The sequence below is a fragment of the Metarhizium robertsii genome, assembly GCF_000187425.2.
Source record: "Metarhizium robertsii ARSEF 23 chromosome Unknown MAA_Scf_1, whole genome shotgun sequence".
Classification (NCBI taxonomy): domain Eukaryota; kingdom Fungi; phylum Ascomycota; class Sordariomycetes; order Hypocreales; family Clavicipitaceae; genus Metarhizium; species Metarhizium robertsii.
The window spans coordinates 4838349-4857734 of NW_011942149.1; the positions used below are offsets into that span (position 1 = coordinate 4838349).

At 52.2% G+C, this 19386-nt stretch overlaps 4 protein-coding genes across 4 annotated transcripts; 1 reads left to right on the plus strand and 3 right to left on the minus strand.

The window, feature by feature from the left end:
• Window positions 1–194: 194 nt before the first annotated feature.
• MAA_02100 (branched chain aminotransferase) lies at window positions 195–1503 on the minus strand (the record flags this gene model as incomplete). The annotated part of the gene is made up of 2 exons (XM_007820098.1): window positions 195–1207; window positions 1281–1503. 2 exons carry the CDS (start codon window positions 1501–1503, stop codon window positions 195–197), a joined length of 1236 nt encoding a protein of 411 aa, XP_007818289.1.
• An 829-nt stretch (window positions 1504–2332) lies between these two features.
• MAA_02099 (protein kinase domain-containing protein ppk32) lies at window positions 2333–5317 on the plus strand (the record flags this gene model as incomplete). The annotated part of the gene is made up of 3 exons (XM_007820097.1): window positions 2333–2923; window positions 2991–3828; window positions 3885–5317. The coding sequence occupies 3 exons, from the start codon at window positions 2333–2335 to the stop codon at window positions 5315–5317; spliced, it is 2862 nt and encodes a 953-aa protein (XP_007818288.1).
• Window positions 5318–5931: 614 nt separating this feature from the next.
• MAA_02098 (NAD-dependent histone deacetylase) lies at window positions 5932–7713 on the minus strand (the record flags this gene model as incomplete). The annotated part of the gene is made up of 2 exons (XM_007820096.1): window positions 5932–7187; window positions 7488–7713. The coding sequence occupies 2 exons, from the start codon at window positions 7711–7713 to the stop codon at window positions 5932–5934; spliced, it is 1482 nt and encodes a 493-aa protein (XP_007818287.1).
• A 3085-nt stretch (window positions 7714–10798) lies between these two features.
• MAA_02097 (phospholipid-translocating P-type ATPase domain-containing protein) lies at window positions 10799–14960 on the minus strand (the record flags this gene model as incomplete). The annotated part of the gene is made up of 2 exons (XM_007820095.1): window positions 10799–11567; window positions 11632–14960. 2 exons carry the CDS (start codon window positions 14958–14960, stop codon window positions 10799–10801), a joined length of 4098 nt encoding a protein of 1365 aa, XP_007818286.1.
• Window positions 14961–19386: the final 4426 nt, after the last annotated feature.

Here is a 19386-nt window from a genome sequence, read left to right on the forward strand (position 1 = left end):
CGCGTCTGTGCAACTTGTTGTTCTCAACGACCTGGTGACGAAATACTTGCCCAAATGCCCTGTTTTCATACGTGCAGACACGATGGGCTCAAAACCTATTTCTAATTTGATGACGCTGCTACGTTAGGTGTCCAAACTATATATACATGTGCACCGAGCGCCTAACTTCTAGTCTATTCTATCAGAATTCAAAATTACGCAATCTTAACGCTCCATTCATGTTCCTCTTCACCATACTGAATCGCTTCTATCCATTCCTTGACGCGCAAAGCAGTCTCGCCAGACTCCTCAGTCTCCTTCAGGCCACATTCGACGTGCTTTCCCTTCCAGGCAATGGTTCGGATAGGGCTGACAATGGCAGCAGTACCGGCACCAAAAGCCTCCACCAAGCGACCATCCTGAGAAGCCTCATAGAGCTCGTTCATGGTGTACTTGCGCTCAGTGACCTTCCAGCCCTCGGGGACAAGACGCTCGCGGGCCAATGCAAGGACGGAGTCTCTGGTAACACCTTCCAAAATGGTGCCGTCAAGAGGGGCAGTGATGAGCTCCTTCTGACCGGTTTTCTTGTCCTTGAGAACCACAAACATGTTCATGGTACCGACCTCAGTGACGTATTCCTCTTCTCCAAAGAGCCACAAGTTCTGTTGGTAGCCCCGGCTAGCAGCCTGTAACTGGGGCACAATGCAAGGGGCGTAGTTGGCACCGAGTTTCTTATCACCGACACCGCCAGGCCAAGCTCGCACGGCGTAGTCGGTGGCCTCGAGCGAAACGGCCTTGAAGCCAGTAGGGTAGTAAGGTCCCACGGGGGAGGCAATGACATAGAGCAACGCAGAGCCAGGAGGACCAACGCCAAGGGTCTTCTGGGTACCAATCATGGTGGGTCGAAGGTAGAGTGAGTAGCCTCGCTGGTTAGGGATGAATCGTGAGTCAAGGTTGACCAACTTGCTAATGAGCTCGATGAAGCTGGCGGGCTCAAAGGTGGGAAGGGCGATACGGGAAGCGGACTTGTTCAGACGGGCCATGTTCATGTCTGGGCGGAACAAGCGGACCTTGCCGTCCTTGTCCTTGTATGCCTTCATTCCCTCGAAACATTCAAAGGCATAGTGAAAGACGCAGGTGGCAGGGTCTAGGGATAGATTCTGATAAGGGGTGATTTTAGGGTCGAGCCAGCCATCTTCCTGAGTCCACTCGATGGCAAGCATGTGGTCTATGAATTGACGGTTGTTAGGCTGTTCTCATTCCCCAATACATAGAGGGACAAATTAGTTGGCAAGACATACCAGTGAACTCGCGTCCAAAGACAAGGGTTTCGGGCTGGCTAAGCGGCTTGGGGCTGGATGTCTGAGTGATGGAGAGTCTGTTGGGGTCAAGAGCCTTCTGCTTGGAGTCTGAAGCAGCTTCGGCCTTGATGCTAAAGAGACGAAGGGGACGGGAGGCTTGGAGCGTCCGTGAGGACCTGCTGGCGGCCCAGACGGCGCTCCGCGCAAAAGTGGCGGCTCTCATCGGGGAGGGTATGGGCGTGCAGCCGAAGTCTAATGTGTAGTATGGTACAGTATTGTTTCGACCGAAGATGCAATGGCGGAGGACCTTGGGGGAATGGTCGCAATATATATACACGCCGCCAATTGGACAGCCGTGAGGGGTTGTACTGAGCAGGGGAAGGTAGTTTGAGGTTGTCGTCGAAGTGCGGTCTCTCGACAAAAAAAATAAAGCCGGGCTCCCCCAGCAAGGGTGCGCAGGAGTTATGGAGTACCGGTACCGGTACCGGAGATCTGGGCCTGTTGCAGTCAGTGATGTTGCAGCGCACAGCGCAATCGCTGCGTGGGTTGCGTGGGAGCGCATCTGCCCCGGTTGACCAGTTGACAGGCCCGCGCGCCCTTTGGCCTCCGCCGGCTCGGTCCAGCGGCCAGGGCCGAAGGTAAGCGCCGGGGTTTGAGGAAGAGCGCGCGGGTACCGGGTAGGTGGCTTTGTCTTGGGCCAAGCCTTCTTCTTTGTCAGACATGGACCCTCGGGCTCTCTGACCTTGAGACATCTGGCACGTCCAGCTGAGTGGACACCAACTATGCCGCGGGATACACGCCAACAAAGGGGCAGGCATATGGAAGCTTTCCCTGATTAAGTTCTTGCAGCACGACTGCAACTGAGCTCCCTTGAAGACGAAATACTGATCTGGTTTCATTCAGCCCGGACGCTACTAGCTAGCCGTCGCACTGGTTCTATCAATCGCAGCCCAGCCAACTGCCCGCCAGCATCCACCACCGACTGCAGACCACCGACACCTCGACGACATGAAATCACAAGCTTCTGAATCACACCGTCCGTGATATACACCATGTTCACCTCGGCGCTCAAGTCTTTTTCTGCCACCAACATCACCGCAAACTACTCCACGTCGGAGCATCCCATCTCCTCCGCCGGTCCTTGGAAGATTTATGATGCCACCAAGAAGTCCACTGGCAATGCGTACAGCGTCTTCGTCTTCGACAAGAGGACGTTATCGAATGGCAATTCTCTGGGCCGATCCGGGGCAGCCGGCTTCAAGCGCACTGTGGACGAGGTGGTTGAGCGCTTGAAGAAGGAGGCTTCCAACTTGGCAAAGCTTCGCCACCCATCGATTCTAGAGCTAGTGGAACCGGTCGAGGAGTTGAGGAACGGTGTTTTGCAGTTCGTGACTGAGGCCGTCTCTGCGTCCTTGTCTAGTGTGCTGCAGGAGAAGGATGACCAGGAGCGATCAGGAGGGAGGTCGAGTCGGTTTGTCACCGAGGATGCAAGTGGCGTCAAAAAGCGGCGTGAGATTGAAATCGACGAACTTGAGATCCAAAAAGGCTTGTTGCAAGTCAGCCAGGCTCTAGAATTCTTGCACGAAAATGCTGGTCTTGTTCATTGCAACTTGACACCAGATGCTGTGCTTATCAATGCCAAGGTACACCACAATGGACTTACACAGGAACCCCTACTTTGCAAATGACCTACTAACATAAACCCGATAGTCTGATTGGAAGATTAGCGGTTTGTCTTTCTGCAGCCCGGCCGACAACTCAACGAAACCGACCTCGATTCAAGGGATAAGCTTGGGCGAGGTGCTGAATATTGACCCTCGATTACCAAGACATGTCCAGCTCAACCTCGACTATACATCTCCCGACTTCGTCATGGACAATAACTTGACTCCATCTGCAGATATGTACTCACTCGGCTTGCTTGCCATCGCCCTGTACAACTCGCCGCACAAATCCCCTCTCGATAGCCATGGTAGTGTTTCTTCATACAAGAGGTTGTTTTCATCGGGGTCCACCACACCATCCGCGTCCAACGGCTTTTTGTCGTCGCGACCCTTGCCAAAGGACCTGTCAAGCCACGTGTTGCCCAGATTGATCGCCAGGCGACCAGCTCAACGGATGACCGCCCGTGAATTCCAGGAAAGCGAGTATTTCGACAACGTTTTAGTGTCGACAATAAGGTTTTTGGATTCCTTCCCGGCCAAGACCCCGAATGAGAAGTCTCAGTTTATGAAGGGCTTGAACAAGGTGTTGCCATCGTTTCCAAAGTCTGTGATGGAGAAGAAGATCCTGCCAGCACTCTTGGAAGAGCTCAAAGATAGAGATCTGCTTTCACTGATTCTTCAGAATGTCTTCAAAATAATTGACCTGCTACCCTCTGCCCGACGAGCATTCGGTGACAAGGTTCGTCCGGCTTTGAAGGAGATATTCGTCGTCAATGCCAAGCAAGGACAAGAAAAGGACCCGGCTCGAGATGCAGGATTAATGATATTTCTGGAAAACTTGTCACTGGCCGCCGACAACTCTTCTGGAAAGGAGTTTAAAGACGGTAAGCTTGGTTCGCTCGGTCCGGAATGTGCTCTCTCACTGATTCCATTCCACCAGATATTCTTCCTGTAATACTGGCCGCCATTGAGTGTCCCACGCCTTCAATCATAGACGCGGCTTTGAGGACGTTACCGTCTGTTCTCCCCGTTCTCGACTTTAGCACCATTAAGAATGAACTATTCCCTGTGGTAGCTACAGTATTCAGCAAGACGAACAGCCTGGCAATCAAGGTCCGAGGCTTGCAAGCTTTTGTCATCCTATGTGGCGGATCTACGGATGCTGCAGCTGATGACGGTCTGAACGGCCTGATTGAAAATAAAAAGACATCGTCCTCCAGTGCGCTGGACAAGTATACCATGCAGGAGAAAATCGTGCCTCTAATCAAGGCCATCAAGACCAAAGAGCCAGCCGTCATGATGGCAGCTCTTAACGCGTTACGCATTGTGGGTGAAAATGCGGATGCGGATTTCGTAGCAATGGACATCCTCCCAATTCTATGGAGCATGAGTCTGGGACCTCTGCTGGATCTGCGTCAGTTTCAGACATTCATGGAACTCATCAAGACGCTGTCTAGAAGGGTTGAGGACGAACAAACAAAGAAACTGCAAGAGCTATCTGGCACGGCCAACGCAGGAACTGCCCGCCCCAACGAAGACTTCCTCGCATTCGGCGGCGTCACCGGCACCACTTTCGACAGCGGCACCGGCGGGAATGAGGATGATTTCGAAGCGCTGGTCAAGGGTAAGGGGGGCATGTCGGCATCGTCCAACGGTAACAACGGCTTTCCCAGCTGGGACAACACACCGTCGGTCATGTCCCCATCCACCACCACAATCAGGAGTTCATCCAGCACGCCGAAAACACCTTCGTTCTCATGGTCTACACAAAACCCCACGAGTCCTTCGACGACGACGACGACGACGACGCAGCCAGCCATGGGCAGCGGCCAACCGGGCTTCCGCACCGTAACTCCAGATCTGGCGCGGTTCAGCACTCTCGCCCCGTCGTCAACACAATACAGCCGACCGCTGCAGCCGACGCAGCCAAGTACACAACCATCCTTCCAGCAGGCTCCGCAGCAGACCCCATCATCAATCAACTGGTCTGCCACGGCAGCTGCAACATCCAACCCATGGGCTTCATCCACATCAAACTACTCCAACTACTCGAGCCATACGTCCACACAATCAGGCTCCAGCTTCGGCGGCATGAATACGTCCATGTCCAACATGTCCCTTGGGCAGCAAGCCCGACCTTCACTGGGCGGGAGCGACTCACGAAACTCGTCGTTTTCGCTGCCTCCCCCACCAGGCAGCAGTTCCTCGCCAAACACCTCGTTCAGCATCAAGCCGCCTCCGGCACCAGGCAGCTGGGGCGCGCCCACGGCTCAGAAACCGATGGCATCGATGGGAAATTCCGGTCAGCAGATGAATAATAACGCCGGAGGGAAAAAGTCTTCAGGGCTAGACAAGTATGAGAGTCTGATTTAGAGTAGCCCATAAGGAAGGAAGGAGGCGCTGTGTATGTATTGCTAGACTTGGGGATGATTGTACGAGCGGTCAGGCAGGAAAATTTATTGCTGTGAGGAATATTACAGGCCGTCACAACTTGCCCTGCTCTGAATATCCCTTTTTTTTTTAAAATTAATTTCTACGGAGCCATGGTCACGTCACATCACCATAGAGGGATTTGCAACAATCGTTAAATCATGAAATCTACACGATTCTTTGCATCTAGGGTTCTTTACGATACAAAAAAACAAGCCAAATGCACCACCTATCCCTTTCCGTTTCTCAGAACCAGTAGCTTGGTTATTACCCCCCTCGAAGGGATGCCCGACAACAAATGTCTAACACTATATGGAAAGAAAACACATAAGTCGCAGCATTGCCAATAGACACAGGCCAAAACAAAATATATAGTGAAACCAAAGGGGCCGGGGGAGGCGACTCCTGTCAAGTGTGTAGCTCGAAAACGCCTGGCTCGCCTGGATTATCAAGTGTTACCAAAAAAAATTCATCTAAAACATCGTATCCATGATGTTTTTTAAAAAAAAAACGTATAGGCAACTATTTGTATAAAAGGAGATCGCTTGTTCTTAGGTTCAAGGGTTTTTTTTAACGCCGTTTGCTTTGGGGACAACTGCCTCAAAGACATGCCTGTTCTTGTAGCCCGTTTCGGGAGTCACGTTGATGACCTGGTTGGGCGGCACCATTTCATGCCTGAGCGGCCAGCCCAGGCGGCGGCAGAGCTCTGTGACGACAACGTCGCAGTCACCTAGGAGGTCAATGTCGAAGTTGATGTGGCTGACTGCCTGACGGGAAATGTAGATCTGGGGCACATTGGGGGACAGCCAGTTTGAGACTTCGGACACGGGAGTCACCTTGAGGGATGTGCCGATGATGACTACGAGATCGACTTTGTCTCGGTCGTGTTCGGTGAGGCGCTTGGAGAATTCGTCGGGAAGCTTTTCGCCGAAGAAGGTAATGTCTGGCTTCATGACACCGGCAGAGGGAATGTCATAACCCGAGTCGTCGTCGTCGTCATCATCAATGTCGGACCACCGTCTGCTGCGGCGTTTTTCAGTCCCCGCAGAGCGCTTTCTCTTGGTCGCTCCGCCGTTGACACGGAGGGACCGGATACATTTTGGGCATCGGGGGATCTTGCCCGCCTTCATGTCCGGGAAGATGGCCTCGCCTTGGGTCTGGTAGCCGCACTCTATGCAGCTGGCTGTTCCAAAGGAGCCGTGGCACTGGATCAGCTTGTCCTTGGGCAAGCCGGCCTTGACTTCGAGGTTGTCAATGTTCTGAGAGTAGTTGGTCAGGAGTTTTCCGCGCTGGTGGAGCATGGCGATGAATTTATGCGTCGGGGTGTAGCGGTCAGTGGCAGGGACGATGTCCTTGGCTACCGAGTAGAAAATCGTCGGGTCTTCCTTGAATGTGTCAATGTTGAAGACCTCCTGCGGGTCGTTGAGGCCTAAATGGGCCAGCTTGGAGTATAGACCGGTACCCTCGGAGCGAAAGTCCGGGATGCCGAGAGAGGTGGAAATGCCGGCGCCGGTGAGGACAATGATATTTTTGCATTTCTGGATGAGGACTACGGCGTCGTCGACAGTATTGTAGTCGGTCAGCTTGATACGCTTTGACAACTCCCTGGTGATGGCCAGCGACACGAGATGGGAGTAATATTCTTCTGTTTTTTCCTCAAGAGAATCAGACGAATAGATGGAAAAGGCGGTCAGAAGCTTCTTGGCCGTATAGCGACCGCAATCTAGAGTTCTTTTGCAGAAAATGATGGGGCCGTATTCTCGTAGTTCACGACGAAGTCGGGCAGACTCCTCGGGGGTACAAATATCAGGGGCTATGCAAATGTCAGTCAATTTGAATCAATGCATTCATGGATAGAAGGATGAATGGGTGAAGGGATGAAAAATCAAGATGGAAAATATTTAGGGGGTTCAAAAGTAAGCAACCAAGTTTTTGGGCTCGACACATGGAGCATATGGCTTGGGTGGGTGGAAGCGATGGCAATATCAAGAACAACCAAACACGCGAGCAATCAAATGATGCAATTCGACAAGACGGAGCGAGAGCAAAGGGAACACGAATACAAATACAAATACAAATAGATTAGGTGTTGGTGTAGATATAAAAGACTTACACTGTTCCTCGGGGCTCCCCTGGGTCAGTTCCTCAAACAACGAATCCGTCTCCCACGAATCGCGCACATCAGCAACTCTGTGCTCGAGTTCTTCTAAAGACACATGGACGGCAGCGGCTTTGAGTTGATCAACAGAGGCATCGTGTGGTAAGTTTTCGAAGGCGTCGACTTTGGGCTTTCGCCGCGACAGACCCCCAGCCTTGGCGGCGCCACGTTTCATCGTCATGAAGGAAATAGTTGTGTTGGGCTGACGGGCTGCAATCCTAACAGTGGAAATGGCGAGTTGTTAAAGCCAAAGTCCAAATGAGGACCGATGAAGTTGGATGAGACAAAGGGAGGAGAGCAGAGGATGCACGAGTTTGCAATAAAGTCGAGCGGGAAAAGGAGACAAGGAAGAGAAAGAAAAAAGAGGGGAAAAGCGACGCGGAGAGAGACGGAGAGAGAGAGAGAGAGAGAGAAAGAGAGAGAGCAGAGAGAGGTTGGGAGCGAAAACAGGCCAAAAGTCTAAAGTAAGACGACGTATGTCTGTCTAGACGGCGGGCGAAAATAGGCAAAGCGAGCTTTGGCGCCTTGGAGCCTTGGGGCCTGGCAAGCGCAACGTCCAAGGCGGGCAAAGGGAAATAGAGAAAGTAAAAGGCAAGCAAAAATGGAACAACAAGGCTTGACAAGCAGAGGCCAGCACAGAGAGAGATGGAGGAGTTGAATGCGTGTCAATGTGGGCGGCTGCGAAGAGCAAAAAGACTCAAAGGTTGGTTGATAGGCGGTTGCACGCTCTTCATACCAAAAACCAAAAACCCACACACACCGACCTAGTAGATTGACGTCTTGTCGAGAGAAAATACCGGGCAGTTGTGGCCAAGAATAGCTGGGCTCAAGGAGCCAGAGATGAATTAGCTAGAATTGCCTTTCTTCAGGGCTTCCTATGCCAGCCAAGGGCCTGCCGGCGTCGAGATTCTAGGCGACGCCTCGTGCCGAAATAAAACGAGTCGCCAACAGAGCGAGTGAGTGAGTTGTCCTCGTCTGTCTCAGTTGTCCTGGGGAGGTGTGAGGAACAGAAATCAGGATCGAGCCGGCCGAGGCGGAGGGGATGGCTGGTTGGCTCGACGGATTGGATGGATGAATGAAAGAAGGAATGAATGAATGAGATGGGGGCGGATGGGCGCTTTGTCTTTCGTGTGTTGTGTTGCGTTGCGTTGCGTTGCGAAATGTTGGCTATCCGTTTTAAATAAGATGGCACAGTAAAATTAACGCCTCTCCAGTGGCAACACACGCAGCAACACACCACGCCTCGTCCCGGTTCCGTCAGCTTCAAGGGACAAATACCTAGTTGCGAGCCCTCGGCCGTTTGAGGTCCAAGGGGATGGGACAAGCAGAGGCGAGCCGAGACAGGCGCATGCAAAGAATGCGAGAGCGCCTGTTTGAGTGCTTGAGTGCTCGAATGCCTGGCCCGAGTTGGCGTTGGGACGATGGGATGAATGGAGACGACGGGACTCGGGTTGAATACGTGGAACCCAAGAAGAAAAAGAAGAAAGAGGCCAAGACGTTGGTTGCAAGACCATACGAAGACCCAAGTGCCGAGTGGGTGACGGTGACGGGTGTCGGAGATCAATTGATGGCAATGACAATGGCAATGGCAATGGCAATGGCAACTTGTACGTAAGTATGTAGTGAAATAAATGCCAGTCCCGAAATACAAAGTGTGACAGGCGCGAGGGCGAGTGCCACTTGGTTTGGGGACTCGCGCGCTCACTCAATCACTCATTCACTCACTCGCTCACTCACTCGGTATTTGATACTCCAGTCGATACTCGGATACTCGGATACTTTCCACGCCTCGACGCCCAAACGAGGAGCCCAAGTTGCTGCCGTTTCCGCTTTGCCCACCTATTAGGTACTCAAGTAGGTAGTTGTCTGGTCGGCGGAGAAAAGAAGGAATCAATCGGCCTGCTCCGTAAAATGGGTCGTGAGTGATGAGATGCTCAGAGTGAGCAAGAGCAAGCTATGCATGTCCAAAACAGTCGTCGACTACGAGATGCAGCCACTTTATTACACGCCCGGTGAAAAACAGTCAATCGACCCCTTCCAACTCGTCACCCAATATCTGCGTCAACAAACATGCAAGCAACTACACAGACAGCATGGACGAATGTCCGTCCCATATGCATTGCTTTTGCTTTTCTCGCCAAGCCCTCGCCAGCAATGAGCAGCAAAGCCGAGTTCCCGTTTGAGATGTATGTGCCAAAGACATGGGGGAAACCCGTTCAACTTGTACATACATACAAGAATAGCACCCCAGACATTTCCATTTCCCTTGGTAATTCTTGTCCTTCCCATCCACACGGACCACACCACACCACCGACAATATTAGTATCCAAAGATGCAATCCGGCTACCGAGTACCGCCTTGCCTTGGCTCTGCCCACCCAACCTCGCTCCCTCACCTTGAGCAAAGAGGAGCCCGCCGGCTTCGAATGAATTGACGAGCCACGGAACGACAGACACAAAAAAGAAACGCCACACCGCGCACAATCACACACAACTCCCCCCTCTCTGCCCTTCCCCCCCGTCGCCCCCAGCAAGTAAGTTACATGCATACGGAGTACTCCATACCAAGTTATTAAAATGGCTCGATTGGACCTGTTTGCGGGCTGTTTACCACCACGCTGCCACAGCCAGGCAGCCCATCCGGCCAGTAAATAACTACAATACGGCTGAAACCAGGCCAGCCGTGCCAAGCACGTATTGTACAAAACAAGATGGCGGCGAGCATGGAGGATGGACGGACCTATGTAGTTCGCGGGGAAGACGGGACCAACCACGTTGATCGCAAAAAAAAAGTTGCTTGCCAATCCATCACCCTCATTTACCCAAGTATCCGACACATCATAAAGAGCCCCCTTTGGCCCTTGACACACGGTACACTGCCGCCATCGCCTCCGGGAACAGCTTTGGCGAGACATGTCCGTCTATCAAAGTTCGATAACCACCAGGCTCAAAAAGTCATCTCGTCTGCCTTTACATGTTACGTTTAGGTCATCAGTACCACTAGTCGGGCCCTTTTTGCCGCAAATGCTCATAATAGTCTTTCAAGTCGTTAATTTCAGGCTACCGGCAATGCTATCAACAAAATATATCCACTCCTTATTTGTAAACGACCAAAGCTATCAAAGTTCTTCATGTGTAATGCGGCCTGTCTAATAGAATAAACTAACTTGAAAAAAATAGGCTGGGTTTCCATGCCTCATATGAATACAGCGCCTGGTCCAAAAACCAAAAGCAACAACGCAGGAAAAAAAAAAGGCGCAGTAGTTTTACTCTCGTTTCCGCGATTCGCTGGTATCTCCTCCTTCATTTCGCTTTTCTACCGTCTTGTTGTTACTGTTGTTCGAGCCTTCTTGCATTTCCTCTGCAGACACTCGGCCCGCCGGCGACCATCCGGCTCCAACACCGGCAGCGACAACGCCTGCCATGAGAGCGGTAGCGCGCACCGCCGAGTTCGAACGGGATCGGTTTGATCCTGATTTTGCCCCAGAGTTGGGTGTCGCAAAAGGCGATCCAAAGTTCTCCTCTCCTGTAGGCGTTTGCGGTGCATGCATCGAGTTCGATCTCGAGTGCGATGGGCTGCGCGATCGCTGCAAAATGGTTTCCCTGGGGTGTTGAATAGCAAACTTCAAATTGTTGAGGCGACCACCCTTCACCCGCCTGAGAAAGTTTAGTTCGTCTCGCAATTCCGCCAGTGGCTCTGGGTACATCTCCATTTCTTCATCTGAGATGGTCAGTCCGGGTACAGAGTGCGACCTCTTCTTCAAAAATTCTGGCACCAAGGCCAGAATGATCCAATCGGGAACCAGTCGAATGATGACGCCCACGGGTATCGAGATGAATCCAAGAACAATTGCGATGGCCCAGAGTGTGCCCCATATGGCCTTGTCCTCTGGTTGATCGGCAATATGGAAAGCGGCACCACCAAAGAAGATGATAATCACTTGTCCAGCGCACATGATGATGCTGATGCCTATGAAGAACCAGTTCCTGCTGAGACCCTCAAAGATGTTGAACTTGTTGTCCAATCGTCGGTTGCTGATGGTGGCTGGTTAGCATCCTGGTCGAACAAACTACAGACTTGGGTTTAGCAGCTACTTACTTCCACTGGTTGAAAATTTGCATCCACACAAATGTGTTAAACACCAGCGTATTGATTTGGTCAGGCTCGGGAATGTCATCTGGGCCTGGGAGAGGCAAGATGCCCTTGGGACTTCCATAGTACAGGAGGAATGTGATGGCGAGTTGGTACAGCGCCTGGCCAATAATCATCTTCCACATAGTGATAGAGATTATCGACGCACCCTTGGGTTCAGGTTTCCTGTCAAGAACGCTGTCTTGTGGGGGATCTGTAGCAAGAGCTAGCGCTGCAAGGGTATCCATGATCAAGTTCACCCACAGCAGCTGGACGGCAGTTAAGACAGACTTCTCCGTCTCGCTGGAAACGGCAGTAACGAATGTCAAGACAACGGCGGTGATGTTCACGGTAAGTTGAAACTGGAGGAATCGCTTGACGGCATCGTTGACAGCACGGCCCCACTTCAGGGCTTTGACGATACTAGCAAAATTGTCGTCCATAAGAATAATAGCTGAAGCTTCTTTGGCCACTTCAGTGCCGGCGATGCCCATGGAGAAACCTACATCGGCCATCTTGAGTGCAGGGGCATCATTTGTGCCATCACCCGTCACAGCAACCGTTTCACCCTTGTCCTTGAGTCGCTTCACGAGAATCCGCTTGTCTTCGGGGCTAGAACGAGCCAAGACGTGGAGCTGCGGAATAATCTTTTCCTGTTCTCGCTTGCTGAGATTGCGGAAGTCGGGACCTTCCATGACGATGCTGTTGGGCTGGAGAATGCCACACTCCTTGGCGATGGCTTGGGCAGTAAGTTTGTTATCTCCAGTGACCATGCGGACGACGACACCAGCCTTCTGGCAAAGCTTGACAGACTCATAGACACCCTCACGAAGGGGGTCTTGAATACCAACCATGGCGATGAAGGACATTTCTTGAAAGAGGTCATTGAACTCGACATCGCTCCCGCCACCTTCGCCGCGACGAGCAGACTTGGGTGGCCAGACTTCAAAGTCCCTGTAGCAAATGCCAATGGTTCTTAGGGACCGGGACGCATATGTCTCAATGAGCTCGGTGATAATTTTTCCATCCTGTGCTGAAAGGGTTGTGACAGAATCGTCAGTAGAGGGGTCGCTCAGCGTGCGGGTGCATTTTGCAAGTAAAATCTCGGAAGCACCCTTCACATAGAGCCTGGCACCACCTGTAGGCAGCTGAACGACAATGCCCATGCATTTGCGTCCAGAGTCAAAGGGGATGATTTGCAAAGTCGTCGCATTATCGCGCTCTTGACTTACTGGGCCCATGCCAAGATGGGCTCTTGCTAGGAGGAGGAGAGCCGTTTCAGTTTTGGAGCCAATAAAAGTCTGCTCACCATCTACTTCACCTTCAAATGCGGTAGAGTTCAAGGCAATAGACTTCAGAAGAAGATCCTTTACCGGAGCACTAAGCATGGAGGTGAGTTCGGCAGCAGAAACCTCGGTTGCAGCTTCCGCCTCGACGCTCTCATCAGAGCTATCTTGAGAGTCGGGACGCGCAGCGCCAAATCGTTGTGCTGTGCCAATAGTGCCGGCCACGACCTGCATCTTGTTCTGTGTCAAGGTACCAGTTTTGTCAGAGCAAATGGTTGTCGCGTTGCCCATGACTTCGCAAGCCTTGAGATGTCGAACCAAATTGGCATCTTTCAACATGCGAGTTGTCGCGAAGGCTAGCGCCAAAGTGACGGCAAGAGGTAATCCCTCAGGCACAGCAACGACAATAATGGTCACGACCACAATGAAAATTTCTAGAAAGTTTTGGCCCTTCTGGGCAGGGGTAACTGAGTCGGGAAGCTTCGGTAAACGAACAAGGAACTCAATAAAGAGGACGAGGAACAACAAGAGTCCGGCGGCGCCACCAAGTTTCGCAATATACGTAGCGATGACATTGAGCTTGGCCTGGAGAGGGGTCATCTCAGGGTCCTCATTCAGGGCCATGAGCGTTCGCCCGTACGAGGAGTAGATACCGGTTGATGTAGCCATGTATGTGCCGACACCTTCCATAATGCGGGCACCAGATTGTATAAAGGGATCCATCTTTTTCAAGCTTTCGTTATTTTGAATGGCCTGATAGACTTCGTCGGCGGGTCGCTTTCTGATAATGTCAGACTCGCCCGTTGTCTGAGACTCATCACACTTCACGTTGAAGCCGTCAATGAGAACACCATCAACGGGGACCAAGTCACCAGGCTCAAGATGAACCACGTCACCAACCATAATATCGAAAACCGAGATTTCTGAGATCTGACCAGAGCGTATGACTTTAATGTTGCGATCTTGCTTCTTCTTGTTCAGCTTGGCAAACTGGCGTTCTTTGGAATAGTCGTTGAGAGACCCGACAATGACGACAATGGCAATGGCAACAATAATCGCCACACCTTCGACCCATTCAACAGCGGGCTCATCGCCATGGCTCTGTCCGAATGTCTGATAGAGACCAACGCCAAGACTGATGACGGCGGCAATCGATAGTAGAATCAGGACCTTGTCGTTATAGGTGATCCACATTAACTCTAGCAGACTCTTTCCCTTCTTCACAGGCAGACGGTTATCTCGAAAAACACGATATCGGTCGGCAAAGGAGTCGTTTCCTCGGGACTTGTTAGTCTGCATCCTCGCGACTGCAGCAGTGGTTGTGATGGCGCCTTCGGTGGCCTTCTTATCGTTCTCAGCCGTGGCCTGGTCAAAGGTAACTTCGCCATCCAAAAAAGTCTCATCCGAGCTCAAACCAGATTTGCGATCTGATCGGAGACCTTTCTCGAGGCCTCGCATGCCACCGAGGGCAAAAAAGGCGGATAGGCTCTTGGGATTGAACATTTTGTTCAATTGGCCGGGGGTAAAAGCAAACGGATTGTTGTCGACCTTGAAATCGTTCTCGGTTCCGGTGTCCGGGTTCAAGGCTCTAGTGTCCTTCATAATCTTTTCGTTACCAGAGGCCTTTAATTTGTCGGTTTGGGTATAACTAGAGGCAACTACCGTCGTGTCACCGTGTGAAGTCACTGAACGGGCCACATCATCCGAATCCACTGAGTTCTGTCTTGACCGTAAGTGGTTGGGTACAGACAAGAAGCCCGCGCCCCCATCGTGCGTTCGCGATAGTACGGGACTCGAAACATTGTGAGGGCTAGTAGGCCTGTTCTCACGGCTATCGAACGAAGTGTCCGCTTGCAGTTCCGAGCGTTGGCTATTGAAGCCGAATGGCGGCTGTTCCACAATAGTAGATGGGCTCACGGTGTCATCCTGGGTGGAAATGGGCGTGGCCATCGTTTGCGGTTGCGGTTGCGGTTGCGGCTGCGGCTGCGATTCTGTTGATTCTTGAGGCATCTCGACAACGTTACCACCGCTACTGACAGCAGCCGTGTCAATGTTGATGGTCGGCCTGTGTTGTTTTCTGAGTTAGCACACAACATAAGATTTGGGCCAGTACACAAATATATCAGCCAACATGGCAGATATCTGAGAAGAGGGAGCACGTACGCTCTTTGTCGCCGGGGGGCCGCGCCAGGCGGACGCGGCCCTAGTTCACCACCGTCCGTCATCGCCTCTGGCACACAGCTGGACCGGCGGAGGCAGCTGGGGGGCAGAGATGGGTCGTGATGACGGAGTCAAAGGGAGGCTATGCGGAAGCCTGTCTAGACGAGATCATGGAGATATCGGAGCTGGGTCGTAGTAGGAGAAGCGCGAAGGCGTAATGTCTAGGCACAGAGGTCAGGGTAGACGTAGAGGAGGCAAATCCAGGCGTCAGGGTGTCGAGGAAAGAAAGTATGGCGAGTTTAATTAGTACGGGGACAGCCTCGAACACGCAGCGAACGAACAACGCCCCGAAGCGGTTGCTGCTAAAAGACTTCAGCTAGGGGATCTAGAACATATCGAGCACAACAGGTCAAGACGAAGTGAAAAGAAAGGCGTTCAAGGAGTGAATGGAGCGGCGAACACAAGCAACACGCCAGACTGCCGCCGGTGCTGCAGTTGTGTGCTCCAAGGTGAAGTTCGATGGACCTGCAAGTAAACCGAATCAGGCGAAGGTTGAGGCTGTGCAAAAAAAAAGGTCAGCTTGATTGGGCGCGCCAGGTCAGAGTGGGGCCACCAGAGAAAGAAACTTGGGTACTTGTGGAACTTTAGCTGCCACTCCCAAGATTTGGAACTGGGGATGCCTCCAGAACCCTGGCAACCCTGGCAAGCCGCCGCGGGATGATTGGAGAAGTGGCGGCCCATTGAACGGCAACGGGGCAGTTCCTGTCTCGCTCAGATTTTCCGCGTAGCAAATTTGGCAAATAAGACAAGGTTGCTTGGTGACGGACGAGCCGTGGCAACTGGCAGCACAGAGACGGGGAGGGCTCCAATCGTTACATGGCTCATTCCGAGGTCTTAGCTCTCGGGCTCTGTCAAGGGCGAATTTTCGGTGCCTTTACAACTTCCAGTTAGGTGCCACCCAGCCGACCCCTTTCTTAGGCTCCTACATTCACTCTGTGTGTGGAGTGAGTTTCTCCGTGCAGTCCCAGGCAAAGGCTAACGTGGGACAGCGTCCGAAGGCCTACGAGTGCCCTGGCTAATAACACAAGCCAAATACTGCGTACGGACAGCACAGAATACTAGTACGGAGTACTGTGGTCCCCAGCCCACCGTGCCGTACCATGGTGAATCGCCGTCGCCGAGTCTTTGCTTCAGGATGCTCCAGTGTCACCAGGAAGGCTGATTGACGGTGGTTAGGCCCAAGTGTGGGATGGCTACAACGCTGAGTCCACCGACTCGATGGCTTATGCGGTGTCTGGTGTTGGCTGATTCCACAGAAGAGTCGTCATTGAACGCAGGAGTCGAGTCCAGGTTTGCGGCCTGACCATCATGTGTTGCCGTCTGGTCTGGTAGGTCCATTGAATTGGGCAGTGCTCGTACTCAGCACCCAAGACCGCCATCATGTTATCATGTACCACTGTTGAGCGATACTCTGCGTTACTTCGGCCAGAGCCAAGAATACCAGCTCCCGTCTCCCTAATTTACCGCGGTGCTGTTAGGCCACGACGCTGACACAAGACTGACTAAAGCCACGCCAGGATGACCCTGATCTCCAAGTACCGCGCCACCGACCCGTGGCGGAAAGAGTACGAGACCCTTTCCCTGATATTGAGTAGTACCGTACGGGGTACATTATCTAGGTACGTGTCTGTGAGGCAGCCCAACCATGCTGTGAGCTGAGTTGACAGTAGGAGGGATTCCGTCAGGATCCGATGCCTGTGCCTAAATCGCACGATGGTCATGGTACGTTTGCGGGCCTCTCTCTCTTGATGAATTGTACGTCTGGCAAACATGGCTATTCAAAGCTTAGGAAGTGCTTTGTGCTGAATCGGCAGGATGCAAGTTCTGATTGGTCTCCAAACCCAAGCGCATCTGTCGTAGTATGCGTGCAGACTCTAATTAGCACGAAACATGATTCCGACAAAGCACCGCCCTATGCTCGCCTTCGCGTTTTGCTGAGGGGAGTCAGTCTCTGTTGGATTGTCCAGTCGACCTCCAACTTCCGCAGACGGAATGGCCGGCGCTGCAACGGCGGCGATGGCGGCCTCCCCAGTGGCGACATCTAGATTGAATGGCAAATATGATGCGCATTGAGGATGTGGCTGAGCGCTCGACGACCCTTCATGGTATTGTCAACGCCGTAATAGTGGGCGATTCTTGGTCAACCATGTTCTTGGCGTGGCTTTCTCAACATGCCAATGCGCAGAACGCCTACTGCTACTGTTGCCACAGCCAGTTGTCCGGAAATTCTCAACAAGGGCGGGTAGACTAAATACGGCCTTGCGTGATGCGTGCTTCATGATTTGCAAAGTCCCATCACTCAGCCTCAGAAAAGAATAAGTGGTCGTTGCATGAATATTCAGTCATGCTCATATTAGCGCCTTTGTCTCTGGCTGTTGCTATGAGTCTATGACCGCCTTGGCGTACGGTCATAGCCATCGATAAGTAGTACCAGGGTAGATGTTCAAGGCGTGTCCCTTGCATCAACAGCAATCAGTCCAGCGGTGGTGTGCCGTGAATGTGGCTGTTCTCGGTGCGTTTCAAGGGCTTGAATGTGGCCTCCTTTTGTTTGATTCACAACAGGAAATGGCCACCATCTGCCAACTCTCCAAGGAGCCTGCCAGCCGCGTGTCATTCATCGATGAAGTCAATCGATAAGTCGATGACAGAGAATCACGGATAGGGGCAGAGGCAGAAGCAAAGCAGAAGCAGAGGCGGCCGCATAGTGACATCGACACGATTCACATCCTCAACGCGACAAACCGGGAGAGGGAAAAAGTCTCCCCGTCACTCCAGACGCTCCAACCTGGACATAAGCGGGCCGCTAAATTCAGCTCAGATCCGTGGCTGCAGCATCCTGGAGCTATCCTGGAGCTATCCCGTCCCAAGAACACACCTTAATCCCCTTAAGCTACTGCTGACACTCTCCAGCCCCAGCGGTCTGTCAGGACTAGTTCAGAATGACTGACCAGGCAGGGCAGCAGGAGCATGGAAGAGAAACATGAGCATCTTTGGTAAGCCCCGCTGGCATCTCATCGATGGTGACGATGGTGGACTCATCGACTCGATCCCTGTTTTTTTGGCCACCTGCTCCTCTTCAAGCCAGTGTGGTCGATTGGGAGACAAAACACTTCAGATTGTCGACTCGCGCATTGGAATCGCGGATTCGAATGCCACGAGGCTCCAGACGTCATCGCACGGGGAGGAGGAGCTCATTCAGTCCGTGCTAATACTCCGTACATATATAACGCAACCTCCTCCCGTGGACCCATAGCAATCAAAAAGTTATCAAAAAGGCAAAACTCCCGTTTCAACCGCCTACCACATGAGTCCCTGCAGAAATTAATTCATTAGCGATACCATCACCTACTCCGCAACATCCACCACAAGTCCGCGCACAGCAGCCTGTCGCCAAAATGCCTCAAGCTCCGATATTCAATCAATATTCAAGACGGCTTGTCTGTATCCCCACATGGCTTTGGTTATTGACTGTCATGTCTGTGATGATGATATCAGGGACCAGAGGCCCAGGACTGCCGGAAGCACCATGATGAACATTCATTCCATGAACCAAGGACCAATCAGCACATATCAGGCCTTTGGCGTCTGCAGCACAGCCTCACTGTTCAATATTTGTGTCTATCGTGGAAGCGTCAACGCTAACAAATCCAACCTTTTCAGCTCGCACTTGTACTCCGCACCAGTCAACTGCATTTGCAAAACCATGGTCCATGAGGCTGCCGTGTCTTGCCGTGGCAAAACGGCAACCGAGACTCCGCTGGGCTTCCTTACAAAATGTGTCATTCGACCTATATCTACATACATACGTGTTCGGGTCCAGTTGAAGGTCTGGCAGGTCCCAAATCTTGCCTGGGGCGATATCCTTGTGTGATGTCTCATGTTTTGGGTGGCACACGTATGTACAAGCATACCGGAGTATGTACGTATGGATGTGATGACACGCCGCACAGCTGACATGTCGTACGTTCGCGTCGCACGTTGAAAGTGTAAAAAGATAACAGCACCATGCTTGCTTGCAACTCCACCTGGCGCGAATGGACTTTTCGGCAATATGGCATCTCGCAACAGCCACCAGACAGCCAATAAAATACAACACAGTACGTAGCTGAAAACACAGTCCTCAGTGCCACCATAGTACGGAGTAGTAGACATGGTAATGAATGAGCGCCTGGCTCAGTACTATTCAATATCCGGATTCGTTCCATCTTTCTCCCGC